General features: G+C 41.5%; 1 protein-coding gene across 5 annotated transcripts in view; it reads right to left on the bottom strand.

The window, feature by feature from the left end:
• Positions 1-14,696, bottom strand: part of Slc35e3 (solute carrier family 35 member E3) — a 55,479-nt gene that overhangs the window by 32,578 nt on the left and 8,205 nt on the right. For 4 of the 5 annotated variants that reach the window (XR_009225542.1, XR_009225543.1, XM_046430686.2 and 1 more), the window contains one exon: positions 3,383-3,465. Coding sequence is in view for 3 of the 5 variants with exons in the window: in XM_046430686.2 (XP_046286642.1) it covers positions 3,383-3,465 (83 nt within the window). In the remaining 2 variants the exon portion in view is untranslated. Of the gene's footprint in view, positions 1-2; positions 732-3,382; positions 3,466-14,696 lie in introns of those variants that run through there. The other variant, XM_046430687.2, reaches the window with a different exon arrangement.

The raw sequence follows: 14,696 nt of genomic DNA, 5'->3' as shown, positions 1-14,696 counted from the left end.
GGTTTTTGGATAAGGATAAAAAGGAGTAATAAGCTAGATATTAGGCACATATACACAACAAAGGCGTCTGGTGGCTGGAAACAACGCCACGAAACCCAGACTAAACAGCAGCACTTATCTAAGGAACTTTAGTGAAGTGCTGGGTCAGTTCTAGTTTCTTCAGGTAGGTTTTAGCAACTTAAAAATGACAAGATGGTGACACCGTGCTCTTCTGAGCAGGTCCTAAGGAACACACACACACACACACACACACACACAAGACTTTCTCATCTGTTCCTGTTGACCTTTTCAAAGAGCAAAGGGCTAAAATACAAAGTTAGGAATGACATTTAGAACAAGGTACAGAGAGGATCTTTTGTACAACATTTTTATGGTTATGTTGCATAGTGGCATTTCTAATAAACTTTCCCTGGCAAATGAGGTGAGATGTGGAAGGTGCCAAGGAGCCAACTCCTTGTAAACACTTTCAGTATGCTTAAGGCTAGGAGGAAAAAGGGCGGGAGGGAGTGATACTATATGCCAACCATGCCACACTAGGCATTTTACGTTAACACCTATTGCGCACATTTCCCTTCACTGCACTCCCACTCCCCATTTTACAATTGCAGAGGTGCAGGGACTTTAAGTATCTTGCTTGAGATCAAAGAGCTTAAGTGGCAGAGTCAGCATCCAAACACAGATGAATCTCTTTAACTCCAAGTCCATGCTCTGATCTAGTATACTGCCAGTAACTTACAGTGGAATTAAGGTTTTTCCAAGTCATTCATATAAAATCCATGTGCTGGCTCCAATGCTTTAGTTTTAAATTTCTTTACTCCCCCAGCCTCTCTTAACCAGTTCATGATATGTTAAAAATATTTATAAAGGGAAGACAAACTTAAACTCTTCAGTGTTGCTCTTTATAAATTGGAAGAGAGAGAGAGGGAGAGAAAGCACAAGCACAGTCTATCTCTGGTATTTCTAATTCTTCCTTTCCTCTCTCAATCCTCCACTCTGCTGCAGTCAGGCTTTGCACCCACTACCCAGAATGCCCCTGCCAGTGTCCTCCACTTCAGTAAGCCCACTGATCCATTATTAGCCTTCTGTGTACTTGACCTGTCAGTGACAACTGACCCAGTAGTTTACCTCTTGTCCTTTGCCACTCTCCTTCCTTCCACCTAGTTCCTCTCATTAAACACTGTAGTGCCCTGGGATTCAATCTTTGGACATGTTTTTCTACTTGTTTGCTTAGTAGTCTCAACCAGGCACCTATGCACTCCAACTATGTGAAATACCCCTGGCTGAGACTTTTTCCTTGAACCCTCAGTTTATCCAAAATTAAGCACGTGACCATTTTCCTCATCTCAAGCATCCTCTGAGCTTGTCCTGTCTCAGCCACCTTCATATCATCCAAAACCATGTAAGTCAACCTTGTTTCCTCATTCTCCATATCCAACTGGTCAGCAAAACACACTGGCTCTACTTGGAAATACACCCCAAATCCAATCATTCCCACCATTCCACTGCTACCACACTAGTAATAAATTACAATTATTTCTAAATTAGAATACTGCAGTAGCCTCCTGTCAGTTTCCCTTCTCTCCTAGCTCTTTCAGTCCAGTGGTTCTTAACCAGGATGATTTTGCCACACGAGCCATGTCTGGAGACATTTTTGGTTGCCACAACTGAGGGCTGGGTGTGCTACTGGCAGAGACTTGGCATGCTGCTAAACAACCTGCAACATACAAGACAGGCTTCCACAACAAAGCACTGTCCAGCTCACAATGTCAACAACCCTGATGTCATCTTCTCGCTTCAAACTCTGACAGCTTCCCAGCTCATTCAGAGTAATAGTCCTTATGTGGAGGTCCCATTCAGTCTGGTTCTGTTACCTCTCAGCCCACCACATCCCCTCCTCTGCACATGCTTCTCCATGCATGTATCCCTGTTTCTCGGGCCTCTCACCTGCTGTTGCTTCTGCCTGGAATGTTCTTCTCTCCCAATCTGCATGGAGCAACCTCATTTCCTTCAGATCTTTACTCAATCACCTTCCTGTAGAGGCCTTTTGACTACCCTTCCTAAAACTTCAACCCTGTCCCCAACATTTCACATCCACTTTCCTGCTTTCTCTTTTCTCCTTGGCACTTAACACTACCCAACACTGTGTATGCATATTTAAAAACTTTATAGTCTGTATATAGTCTGTATTCCTAACTAGAATTTAAGCCTGAGGAGGCAAAGATTTTCATCTGTTTGGTTCACTACTGTATCCCCAGTGGCTGGCATATAGTAGACCTTTGGTATGTAAGTATTTATTAAGTCAATGAGTGGTTTATAGTGGGTATTCAATAAATATTTGTTGAATGAAGGAATGTCTTTAATTAGGACACATTCTTGGGTACCTTGATTTGGCAACATGATCCACATGTCCACATGCGACTAGACTGTATGAGTTCAAATCTGGACATCACACCTCTCATCTGTGTGGCCTTAAATGAGTTATTTAACCTCTCTGTACCTGCTCCCTTGTCTGTAAAATAAAATAATAGAATGCACTTTAAAGAGCTGCTGTGAGAATTAAATGGACCAATATACACAAAATGTATCTAATAGTATCTGGTATAAATATTTATTAAGGATTGTTTTTTTAAAAAAGTGTAATTATTGTTATTTATTGATAGCAAATTTGCTATTTATTTTATTCTGTTGATATCTCAGTATTTATTCATTTGTATAAATCAGTATATTCTGATAAAACAATACTAAACTACTTCTATGATCTGGATTTGCATTTGCCTAAGTGGGGCAGAATGAAATACAAGAGAAACAGAATGACAAGCTGCATGGTGAAAATGGGCAGCTGAATTTGACCTTCAACAAATGACTTCATTTTTAAAATAAATTTTCAAAATAAATTTTTAAAATATTGAAAACAGTAGACACACCCATACGAAATAAGTACAAAGACACACTGCCAAATCAGCTGCCAGGAGTCTAAAATTAACATCTTTTGTTACATGGGTTAACCACACCTCTGTTTTATTACTGAAAACTAATTGAAACTCAAGCCTCCACCCTGTTATTCATTCAACAAATATTTAAGTCCACTATCTGCAAGGAATGGTACTCTTAAGTTAATTTTTGTAAGAGAAATAGTCACCAATTACTTAAAAAAATTCAAAAACATTCATGCTATAGCAAGTGAACTCATTTCCTCAGTTCTTATTTCTTTAAAGTTCTAAAGACTCTAGTAGTGAAATAAACAGAAAAAGATTAAAAATAACCAACACTACTCAATTTAGGACATGCATATATTGTTAGTATAAGACTCAAATAAGGTAGTGAATGTGAATTTTGGAAACATAAAAGACTACACATTTGTAAGTTATTGTTGAAAGGATACGTGACTGGTGAAGTGTTCCCAATGATCCAATAAATGGATAAGTTCACCATGAAAGCTATTACTCCAGATAGCAGCACCATAAGCTACAAATGAATCAAAAAAATCATTAATGTGAGGCACTGCACTATAATCAAGTAAAAATACATTTCATTAGGCATTTTAAAAACTCAAGTATCAGGCTGGGAGATAGCTCAGTGGTGGAGCACTTGCCTAGCATGCACAAGGCCCAGGTTCAATCTCCAGCACCAAAACAACAAACACCCCTCAAATATTAACCATTAAAAACAAAGATTAGAAAAAGAGAATCAATTTGGGAGACCACAAAAATTGAGAGTAGCCAAACACAGAGCCTATAATTTCAGCGACCTGGGAGGCTAAAGCAGGAGGATTGCAAGTTCAAGCCAATGTCAATAACTTAATCATGTTCTAGGCAATTCAGCAAGACACTATTTCAAAATAAAAAATGAAAAGGGCACCAGGTGCAGTGGCGCAGGGGAGGCTGAGACAGGAGGATCATGAGTTCAAAGCCAGCCTCAGCAACAAGGTACTAAGCAACTCAGGGAGACCCTGTCTCTAAATAAAATACAAAATAGGTCTGGGGATGTGGCTCAGTAGTTGAGTGCCCCTGAGTTCAATCCCTGGTACCAAAAGAAAGAAAGAAAGAAAGAAAAGGGCTGGGGATGTGGTTTCAGTGGTAAAGTGACCCTGGCTCAAATTCCAAGTACCAAAAAATTTTATAAAATAAAAAATTAAGAGTATAAGAGCACAATGAATGAATAGTATTCAAAAATATAACTGCCCACAAGAATCAACAGAAAAGTCTGTAATAAAGCCTGTCTCTGAATATGAATTTTAGGTTCATTTTTCTTATCCATCTAAGGAAGAAATATTTTGTAATAATTTTTTTGAGACAGTCTTGCTGTGTTGCCCAAACACCTGGATTCAAAGAATCCTCCTGGCTAGGTGTGGTGGCTCATGCCTGTAATCCCAGTGGCTTGGGAGGCTGAGGCAGGAGGATTGTGAGTTAAAAGCCAGCCTCAGCAATTTAGTGAGGCCCTAAACAACTTAGCGAGACCCTGTCTCAAAATAAAATATAAAAAGGGCTGGAGATGTAGCTCAGTAATTAAGCACCCGTGGGTTCAATTCTTGGTACCAAAAACTACTCCTGCCTCAGCTTCCCTAGCAGCTGGGACTATAGTTACATAGTCACACACCACCATGTCCAGGTGTAATAAGTTCTTATTATAAAAATTATACATATGTATTGTAGAAAAATCAGGAAAAAAAGGATAAGGAATTCTTACAATCCCAACTACCACACCTATAAATATTTTGGCATCTACCTTCTAGATCTTTTTCTATTAAATTGCTCATTTTTAGTCTTATTCAAATAAAGATAAAAAATATTTATTGGCCATCAATAAAACTGGTTCAACCCTCCTGAAAAACATAATATATACAAAGTTCCTGCCCTCAAAGAGCTTAGAAACTAGAAGACATGATATCAAAGTTTATGTTTATATGATACTTACGTAATCAGAATTGTTCTAAATATTTTACATGTATTAAATCATTTAATCCTCATAAGCAGCCATAAAATAGGTATGAAAAAAATAGTATCCCTATTTACAGATGAGAGAGCAGAGTACAGAAAGGTAAAGTAATCATCCTAAGATCACAGAGCTAGTAAAGGGCAGCACTGAGATTTAAACGCAGGCAGACTGGTTCTGGAGTCCTGGCTTTTAACCCATTCTGCCATGATGCCTCTTACTCACAGAATAATAGTGCAATAGAAGACTTGCAGCTCATGAGATAAAAAACAAGTCTTGAGTTCTACTTCACTAGCAGGCAAACAGACAATAGATCCTACATAAATTTCAAGGCAGGAGAGGTCCTTCTGGGATGGGACAGACAGAAAAGTCTTTGGATCTTAAAAGCATGTATAGATTAAAGAAAGAGAGGGTAGGGTTCAAGCACAGGGACAGCATAGGTCAAAGTGTAAGTACAGAGTATGCTTACAGGACAGGGAAGAAACCAACTTGGCTGAGGATGGGCACAAATGGGCTGTACCACTGTATACATATACAGTGCTTTGTTCAAACTTACCCCACTTTATTTTATGTTTTTGGTGGTGTTGGGGATTGAACCCAAGGCCTCGTGCATTCGAGGCAAGTACCCTATCAACTGGGCTATATCCTCAGCTCTCCACTTTATTTATTTTTATTATTTTTTTTAATATTTATTTTTTAGTTGTAGTTGAACACAATATCTTTATTTTTATGTGGTGCTGAGGATCGAACCCAGGGCCTTGCATGTGCTAGGCGAGTGCTCTACTGCTGAGCCACAATCCCAGAACCCCCAATTTATTTTAAAAAGCATAAAATCAGGACTGGGGTTGTGGCTCAGTGACAGAGCACTTGCCTCACACATATGAGGCACTGAATTCAATCCTCAGCACCACATAAAGATAAATAAACAAAATAAAAATATTGTGTCCAAGTATAACTAAAAAAAAAATTAAAAGACATAAAATCATTTTCTATCTCTGAATTTAGATAAAATATTAGCTATGATTTAAATTATTAAGAAGTTTAAGTTCCAAGGAAAATGCTGTATATGCAGATACTTTCTGTCCCATATAAATTTTATCACTTTTAAAATCAGTGTAGTTGTAAGAGGACCAAGAGTTGAATTTGTGTCCTACTTAGGTAAACACAGTAATACCTAATTTGATTTGATTTGTGATGTCTGCTAAAAAGTAAGAAAACGTACATAAAATGCATCACTGTTAATTTTACTGGGTTCACAGAATGTCACATACCTATTTCTTGATGACTTGGCATATGATTAAAAACACCATTACATGCTGTACTTTGAGTCAACGATGCCCCCTAGGGACATCAAGGAACCAAGGTGATTTTTCCTTACATTACATAGCCTCAGCTTGCTGTGCTCTTAGTTTCTTTGTACATTTTATGGACTTCCTGCTGTTTTCCTCTTTCAAAACCTGTCAGGGGTTTTTTTTTTTAGGAAGATGGCGGCGAGGGGAGTGCATTGCCCCCGTGTGCTGCGTCACTGTGTGGGAGTATGACGAGTCAGGACGGCTAAAGGCTATCTTGTTAGGAATTTCCAGCAATAGTGGGGTGCTCCGGAACCTGGAGGAAGGATTTCCATCGCACGAGGATCGGCTACGGGGACTCAAACGCGAGAGATTTGTCGCACGGAGGGTAACACTGCTTATTCAGCAAATCGCCCCACGGCTAGAGTCTGCAGCGTGCGCTGGGAAACGAGGAGATAGCGGCGCAGGGATACAGCGCTGCAGTTTCTGCCAGCCGTGCAAGCGCCGTACTCAGTGCTGAATTCTGGGTTCAAGACGGGGGAAGGAAGCGGTCCATTTCGGTTCTCCACACCGGTCAGACCACAGAGGAGGCCAGCGGCCACCATATTGGAGAGCTGACGTCGCCATCCCTGTTTTCGACTGACCGCAGCTCATTCAGCCATAGAACAGGTAATTTCAGGCTGCCATTTGCCTGCGGCTTGCAGACAGATTACTCAGGCTCAGTGCCTGAGTGCTTCTTGGAGCCTGCTCTTATCAGAGCATACACAGAGCACAGAGCGGCAGAGTTCCGGCTCCCGGAACTGCCCTGGCCCAGGGCTAAGGAGCCTGCAGAAACTGCTTCTTGGAGCCTGCTCTTATCAGAGCATACACCGAGCACAGAGCAGCCGAGTTCCGACTCCCGGAACTGCCCTGGCCCAGGGCTAAGGAGCCCGCGGAAACTGCTTCTCGGTCCGGGTCCTGCTGAGGACCGGTCAGGAATCACCCGTTGCTTTGGTTACCTGGCAAAGGGAACAAAATGCTGCCATTCGCATAGGATACCAACATGGCAGAGATATGATGTCATCAGAAAGCGGCAGAGGAGAGAACTTCATCAATACCAGCGGCGACAGAAACAGTTGGTCTCCTGGTAGGGAGGGTGAGGCACAGACACCCGAGTCTCTCTCGATTTGTCGTCGAGCCAGAGGGGAGAAGCCGGGCCGCGGCCCGCGCCCGGAGCAGGCCCAGCGGCTCGCCGACGTGGTGGTCGCGTGACCCCAATTGGAGAGGGGGTGGAGCGGAGCCGCCAACCACGCCCGCAAGGTGGGCAGACCCGCGACCCAGTGGTACACGGGCGTGGTAGGAGGGGCAGGGCAGAGCCGCCGCCCGTGCCTGCAAGGTAAGCAGACCTGCGACAGACTGGCGGGTCAGGCCCAGCGGCCTGCCAGCGTGGTACAGACGTCACCCCAACTGGAGTAGGGGCAGAGCAGAGCCTTTGCCCGCGCCCGGATCAGGCCCCGCCGGTGTGGTGGTCACGTGACCCCAATTGGAGTGGGGGCGGAGCGGAACTGCCACCCGTGCCCGCAGGGTGAGCAGACCTGCAACCAACCTGCAGATCAGGCCCAGCGGTCCGCAGGCGTGGTAGGAGGGGCAGGGCAGAGCCGCCGCCCGCGCCTGCAAGATAGGCAGACCTGCGACAGACCGGCGGATCAGGCCCAGCAGCCTGCCGGCGTGGTACACATGTCACCCCAATTGGAGTAGGGGCAGAGCAGAGTCACCGCCCGTGCCAGGAACAGGCCCAGCGACCTGCCGGCGTGGTAGTCACGACACCCCAATTGGAGTAGGGGCAGAGCAGAGCCGCCACCCGTGCCCGAAAGGTGGGCAGACCTGCGACTGACCAGCGGGACAGGCCCAGTGGCCTGCCGGTGCAACAGACACGTCACCCCATTTGGAGTAGGGGCAGAGCAGAGCCGCCGCCCGTGCCCGCAAGGTAGGCAGACCTGCGACCGACCAGTGGAACAGACCCAGTGGCCGGCAGGGGTGGTAGGCACGTCACCCCAATTGGAGTAGGAACAGAACAGAGCCTTCGCCCACGCCCGGAACAGGCCCAGCGGTCCGCGGGTGTGGTAGACAAGTCACACCAATTGGAGGGGGGGCAGAGCAGAGCCGCCGCCCGCGCCTGCAGGGTAGGCAGACCTGCAACCGACCGGCGGATCAGGCCCGGTGGCCTGCCGGCGTGGTACACTCGTCACCCCAATTGGAGTAGGGACAGAACAGAGCCGCCGCCAGCGCCCGGAACAGGCCCAGTGACCTGCCGGCGTGGTAGTCACGACACTCCAATTGGAGTAAGGAGAGAGCAGAGCCGCCGCCCGCACCTGCAAGGTAGGCAGACCGCCGCCCGACCCTGCAAGGGAGACTTTTCAACTATACAAGAGCAATATAAATATATAGGGGAAAAAAACATTTCAAAAACACAACAGTTTCACCAAGCAGAAAGAAACGCAAGCAGTATGAAAAGACAAGGAAAGAAAGGACCACAAGCAATGCAGGTCAACTCAACTTTAGAAGAGGTAACAGCTGCAGCAGATGGAATGTCAGATAAAGAATTCAGGATATACATGCTTCAGATGATCTGGAGTATCAAGGAAGACATTAGACAGCAAAATCAGACAATGAAAGATCACTTCGACAATGAATTACACAAACAAATCCAGGAAGCAAAGGATCAACTATACAGGGAGATAGAGGTTATAAAAAACAAACAAACAGAAATCCTAGAAATGCAGGAAGCAATAAACCAACTTAAAAACTCAATGGAGAATACTACCAGCAGAGTAGAACACTTAGAAGATAGAACATCAGACAATGAAGACAAAGTATTTCAACTGGAAAAGAACATAGACAGCTCAGCAAGACTGTTAAGAAACCATGAGCAGAACATCCAAGAAATATGGGATAACATTAAGAGACCAAACTTAAGAGTCATTGGGATACAGGAAGGTACAGAGCTCCAAACCAAAGGAATGAGCAGTCTATTCAATGAAATAATACGAGAAAACTTCCCAGACTTGAAGAATGAGACAGAATCCCAAATCCTAGAAGCCTCCAGGACGCCGAATGTGCAAAATCATAAGAGATCCACACCTAGACACATTATAATGAAGATGCCCAACATACAGAATAAGGAGAGAATTTTAAAAGCTACAAGAGAAAGGAAGCAGATTACATTTAGGGGTAAGCCAATCAGGATAACAGCTGATCTTTCAACACAGACTCTGAAAGCTAGAAGATCCTGCAATAACATATTTCAAACACTGAAAGAAAATGGGTTCCAACCAAGAATTGTGTATCCAGCGAAATTAAGCTTCAGGATGGAAGATGAAATTAAAACCTTCCACGATAAACAAAAGTTTAAAGAATTCGCAGCTAGAAAACCATCTCTTCAAAACATCCTCGCCAAAGCATTACAGGAAGAGGAAATGGAAAATAACAATGAAAACCAACAGTGGGAGGTAGGACAGTAAAGGGGGGGAAAATAATCAAAGAGGAAAACAAACCATGTTTAGTAACAGAAATAAACAAATATGGCTGGAAGAACAACCCATATCTCAATAATAACCCTAAATGTTAATGGCTTAAACTCACCAATTAAGAGACACAGGCTAGTAGAATGGATCACAAAACAAGACCCAACAATATGCTGCCTACAGGAGACGCATTTGATAGGAAAAGACATACATAGGCTGAAGGTGAAAGGTTGGGAAAAATCATATCACTCATATGGACTTCGGAAACAAGCAGGAGTGTCCATACTCATATCAAATAAAATAGATTTCAAGCCAAAGTTAATCAAAAGGGATAAAGAGGGACACTACATACTGCTTAAGGGAACCATACACCAACAAGACATAACAATCATAAATATATATGCCCCAAACAATGGTGCAGCTATGTTCATCAAACAAACTCTTCTCAAGTTCAAGAGTCTAATAGACCACCATACAATAATCATGGGAGACTTCAACACACCTCTCTCGCCACTGGACAGATCGTCCAAACAAAAGTTGAATAAGGAAACTATAGAACTCAATAACACAATTAATAACCTAGACTTAATTGACATATATAGAATATACCACCCAACATCAAGCAGTTACACTTTTTTCTCAGCAGCACATGGATCCTTCTCAAAAATAGACCATATATTATGTCACAGGGCAACTCTTAGACAATATAAAGGAGTAGAGATAATACCATGCATCTTATCTGATCATAATGGAATGAAACTGAAAATCAACGATAAAAGAAGGAAGGAAAAAGCATACATCACTTGGAGAATGAACAATACGTTACTGAATGATCAATGGGTTATAGAAGACATCAAGGAGGAAATTAAAAAATTCTTAGAGATAAATGAAAACACAGACACACATATCGGAATCTATGGGACACATTGAAAGCAGTTCTAAGAGGAAAATTCATTGCTTGGTGTTCATTCCTTAAAAAAAGAAAAAACCAACAAATAAATGATCTCATACTTCATCTCAAAATCCTAGAAAAAGAAGAGCAAAACAACAGCAAAAGAAGTAGAAGGCAAGAAATAATTAAAATCAGAGCTGAAATTAATGAAATCGAAACAAAAGAAACAATTGAAAAAATTGACAAAACTAAAAGTTGGTTCTTTGAAAAAATAAACAAAATCGACAGACCCTTAGCCATGCTAGCGAAGAGAAGAAGAGAGAGAACTCAAATTACTAGCATACGGGATGAAAAAGGCAATATCACAACAGACACTTCAGAAATACAGAAGATAATCAAAAATTATTTTGAATCCTTATACTCCAATAAATTAGAAGATAGTGAAGGCATAGATAAATTTCTTAAGTCATATGATCTGCCCAGATTGAGTGAGGAGGATATAGACAACCTAAACAGACCAATAGCAATTGAGGAAATAGAAGAAACCATCAAAAGACTACCAACTAAGAAAAGCCCAGGACTGGATAGGTATACAGCAGAGTTTTACAAAACCTTTAAAGAGGAACTAATACCAATACTTTTCAAGCTACTTCAGGAAATAGAAAAAGAGGGAGAACTTCCAAATTCATTCTACGAGGCCAACATCACCCTGATACCTAAACCAGACAAAGACACTTCAAAGAAAGAAAACTACAGACCAATATCTCTAATGAACCTAGATGCAAAAATCCTCAATAAAATTCTGGCGAATCGGATACAAAAACATATCAAAAAAATTGTGCACCATGATCAAGTAGGATTCATCCCTGGGATGCAAGGCTGGTTCAATATACGGAAATCAATAAATGTTATTCACCACATCAATAGACTTAAAAATAAGAACCATATGATCATCTCGATAGATGCGGAAAAAGCATTCGACTAAGTACAGCATCCCTTTATGTTCAAAACTCTAGAAAAACTAGGGATAACAGGAACATACCTCAATATTGTAAAAGCAATTTATGCTAAGCCTCAGGCTAGCATCATTCTGAATGGAGAAAAATTGAAGGCATTCCCTCTAAAATCTGGAACAAGACAGGGATGCCCTCTCTCTCCACTTCTGTTCAACATAGTTCTCGAAACACTGGCCAGAGCAATTAGACAGACGAAAGAAATTAAAGGCATAAAAATAGGGAAAGAAGAACTTAAATTATCACTATTTGCAGGTGACATGATTCTATACCTAGCAGACCCAAAAGGGTCTACAAAGAAACTATTAGAGCTAATAAATGAATTCAGCAAAGTAGCAGGATATAAAATCAACACGCATAAATAAAAGGCATTCCTGTATATCAGCGACAAATCCTCTGAAATGGAAATGAGGACAACCACTCCATTCACAATATCTTCAAAAAAAATAAAATACTTGGGAATCAACCTAACAAAGGAGGTGAAAGACTTATACAATGAAAACTACAGAACCCTAAAGAGAGAAATAGAAGAAGATCTTAGAAGATGGAAAAATATACCCTGTTCATGGATAGGCAGAACTAACATCATCAAAATGGCGATATTACCAAAAGTTCTCTGTAGGTTTAATGCAATGCCAATCAAAATCCCAACGGCATTTCTTGTAGAAATAGAGAAAGCAATCATGAAATTCATATGGAAAAATAAAAGACCCAGAATAGCAAAAACAATGCTAAGCAGGAAGTGTGAATCAGGCAGTATAGCGATACCAGACTTCAAACTATACTACAGAGCAATAGTAACAAAAACATCATGGTACTGGAACCAAAACAGGCGGGTGGACCAATGGTACAGAATAGAGGACACAGAAACCAATCCACAAAACTACCACTATCTTATATTTGATAAAGGGGCTAAAAGCATGCAATGGAGGAAGGATAGCATCTTCAACAAATGGTGCTGGGAAAACTGGAAATCCATATGCAACAAAATGAAACTGAATCCCTTTCTCTCACCATGCACAAAAGTTAATTCAAAATGGATCAAGGAGCTTGATATCAAATCAGAGACACGCCGTCTGATAGAAGAAAAAGTTGGCTACGATCTACATACGGTGGGGTCGGGCTCCAAATTCCTCAATAGGACACCCATAGCACAAAAGTTAATAACTAGAATCAACAAATGGGACTTACTCAAACTAAAAAGTTTTTTCTCAGCAAAAGAAACAATAAGAGAGGTAAATAGGGAGCCTACATCCTGGGAACAAATCTTTAGTCCTCACACTTCAGATAGAGCCCTAATATCCAGAGTATACAAAGAACTCCAAAAATTAGACAATAAGAAAACAAACAACCCAATCAACAAATGGGCCAAGGACCTGAACAGACACTTCTCAGAGGAGGACATACAGTCAATCAACAAGTACATGAAAAAATGCTCACCATCTCTAGCTGTCAGAGAAATGCAAATCAAAACCACCCTAAGATACCATCTCACTCCAGTAAGATTGGCATCCATTATGAAGTCAAACAACAACAAGTGCTGGCGAGGATGTGGGGAAAAGGGTACACTTGTACATTGCTGGTGGGACTGCAAATTGGTGCAGCCAATTTGGAAAGCAGTATGGAGATTTCTTGGAAAGCTGGGAATGGAGCCACCATTTGACCCAGCTATTCCCCTTCTCGGTCTATTCCCTAAAGACCTAAAAAGAGCATGCTACAGGGACACTGCTACATCGATGTTCATAGCAGCACAATTCACAATAGCAAGACTGTGGAACCAACCTAGATGCCCTTCAATAGACGAATGGATTAAAAAAAATGTGGCATTTATACACAATGGAGTATTACTCTGCATTAAAAAATGACAAAATCATAGAATTTGCAGGGAAATGGATGGCATTAGAGCAGATTATGCTAAGTGAAGCTAGCCAATCCCTAAAAAACAAATGCCAAATGTCTTCTTTGATATAAGGAGAGTAACTAAGAACAGAGTAGGGACGAAGAGCAGGAGAAGAAGATTAACATTAAACAGGGATGAGAGGTGGGAGGGAAAGGGAGAGAGAAGGGGAAATTGCATGGAAATGGAAGGAGACCCTCAGGGTTATACAAAAGTACATACAAGAGGAAGTGAGGGGAAAGGGAAAAATAATACAAGGGGGACAAATGAATGACAGTAGAGGGGGTAGAGAGAGAAGAGGGGAGGGGAGGGGAGGGGAGGGGGGATAGTAGAGGATAGGAAAGGCAGCAGAACACAACAGACACTAGTATGGCAATATGTAAATCAATGGATGTGTAACTGATGTAATTCTGCAATCTGTATATGGGGTAAAAATGGGAGTTCATAACCCACTTGAATCAAAGTGTGAAATATGATATATCAAGAAATTTGTAATGTTTTGAACAACCAACAATAAAAAATTAAAAAAAAAAAAAAAAAAAAAAACAAAACCTGTCAGGGGTCTACCACGAAAAACCTCTCTTCTAGTTTCAAGTGTCCAAGCTGCAATATTTGAAGACCAAATAATCCAGATGGTAGGACTTTTACAAAGTAAAAGGAATATTATTTGAGAGGTGGTCCAATGATTTCTACTTTAGGAACAAGTATATACGCCAAAATATATAAATTTGACAATAGGAAAGCTATGAAACCAACATAGGTGCCCTGCAACAGATGAAGGGATAAAGAAAATGTTACACACACACACACACACGAATATTACTCAATCATAAAGAAGAATGAAATTATGGCATTTGCTGGAAAATTGATACAACTAGAGACTATCGTGCTAAATGAAATAAGCCAGTTCCAAAAAACCAAAGGCTCAATGTTGTCTCTGATATGTGGATGCTAACACATAAGGGGGATTCGGGTGGGAAAAGGAGTTCATTGGATTAGACAAAGGGGAATGAAGGGAAGGGAGAAGGGATAGGAATAGGAAAGACAGTAGATGAATTGGTCATAACTTTCCTATGTTCACATATGAACACACTACCAGTGAAACTCCACATCATGTAAAACTATAAGAATGGGATCCTAATTAGAATAAGTCATACTCCATGTGTGTAC

The sequence above is a fragment of the Marmota monax genome, unplaced genomic scaffold (genome assembly GCF_021218885.2).
Source record: "Marmota monax isolate L192 unplaced genomic scaffold, Marmota_monax_Labrador192_F-V1.1 WCK01_AAM20220418_F8-fsc00056, whole genome shotgun sequence".
NCBI classification, from domain to species: Eukaryota; Metazoa; Chordata; class Mammalia; order Rodentia; family Sciuridae; genus Marmota; species Marmota monax.
Note: the sequence above shows the minus strand (reverse complement) of the source record. Positions and strands in the feature narration are given on the sequence as shown.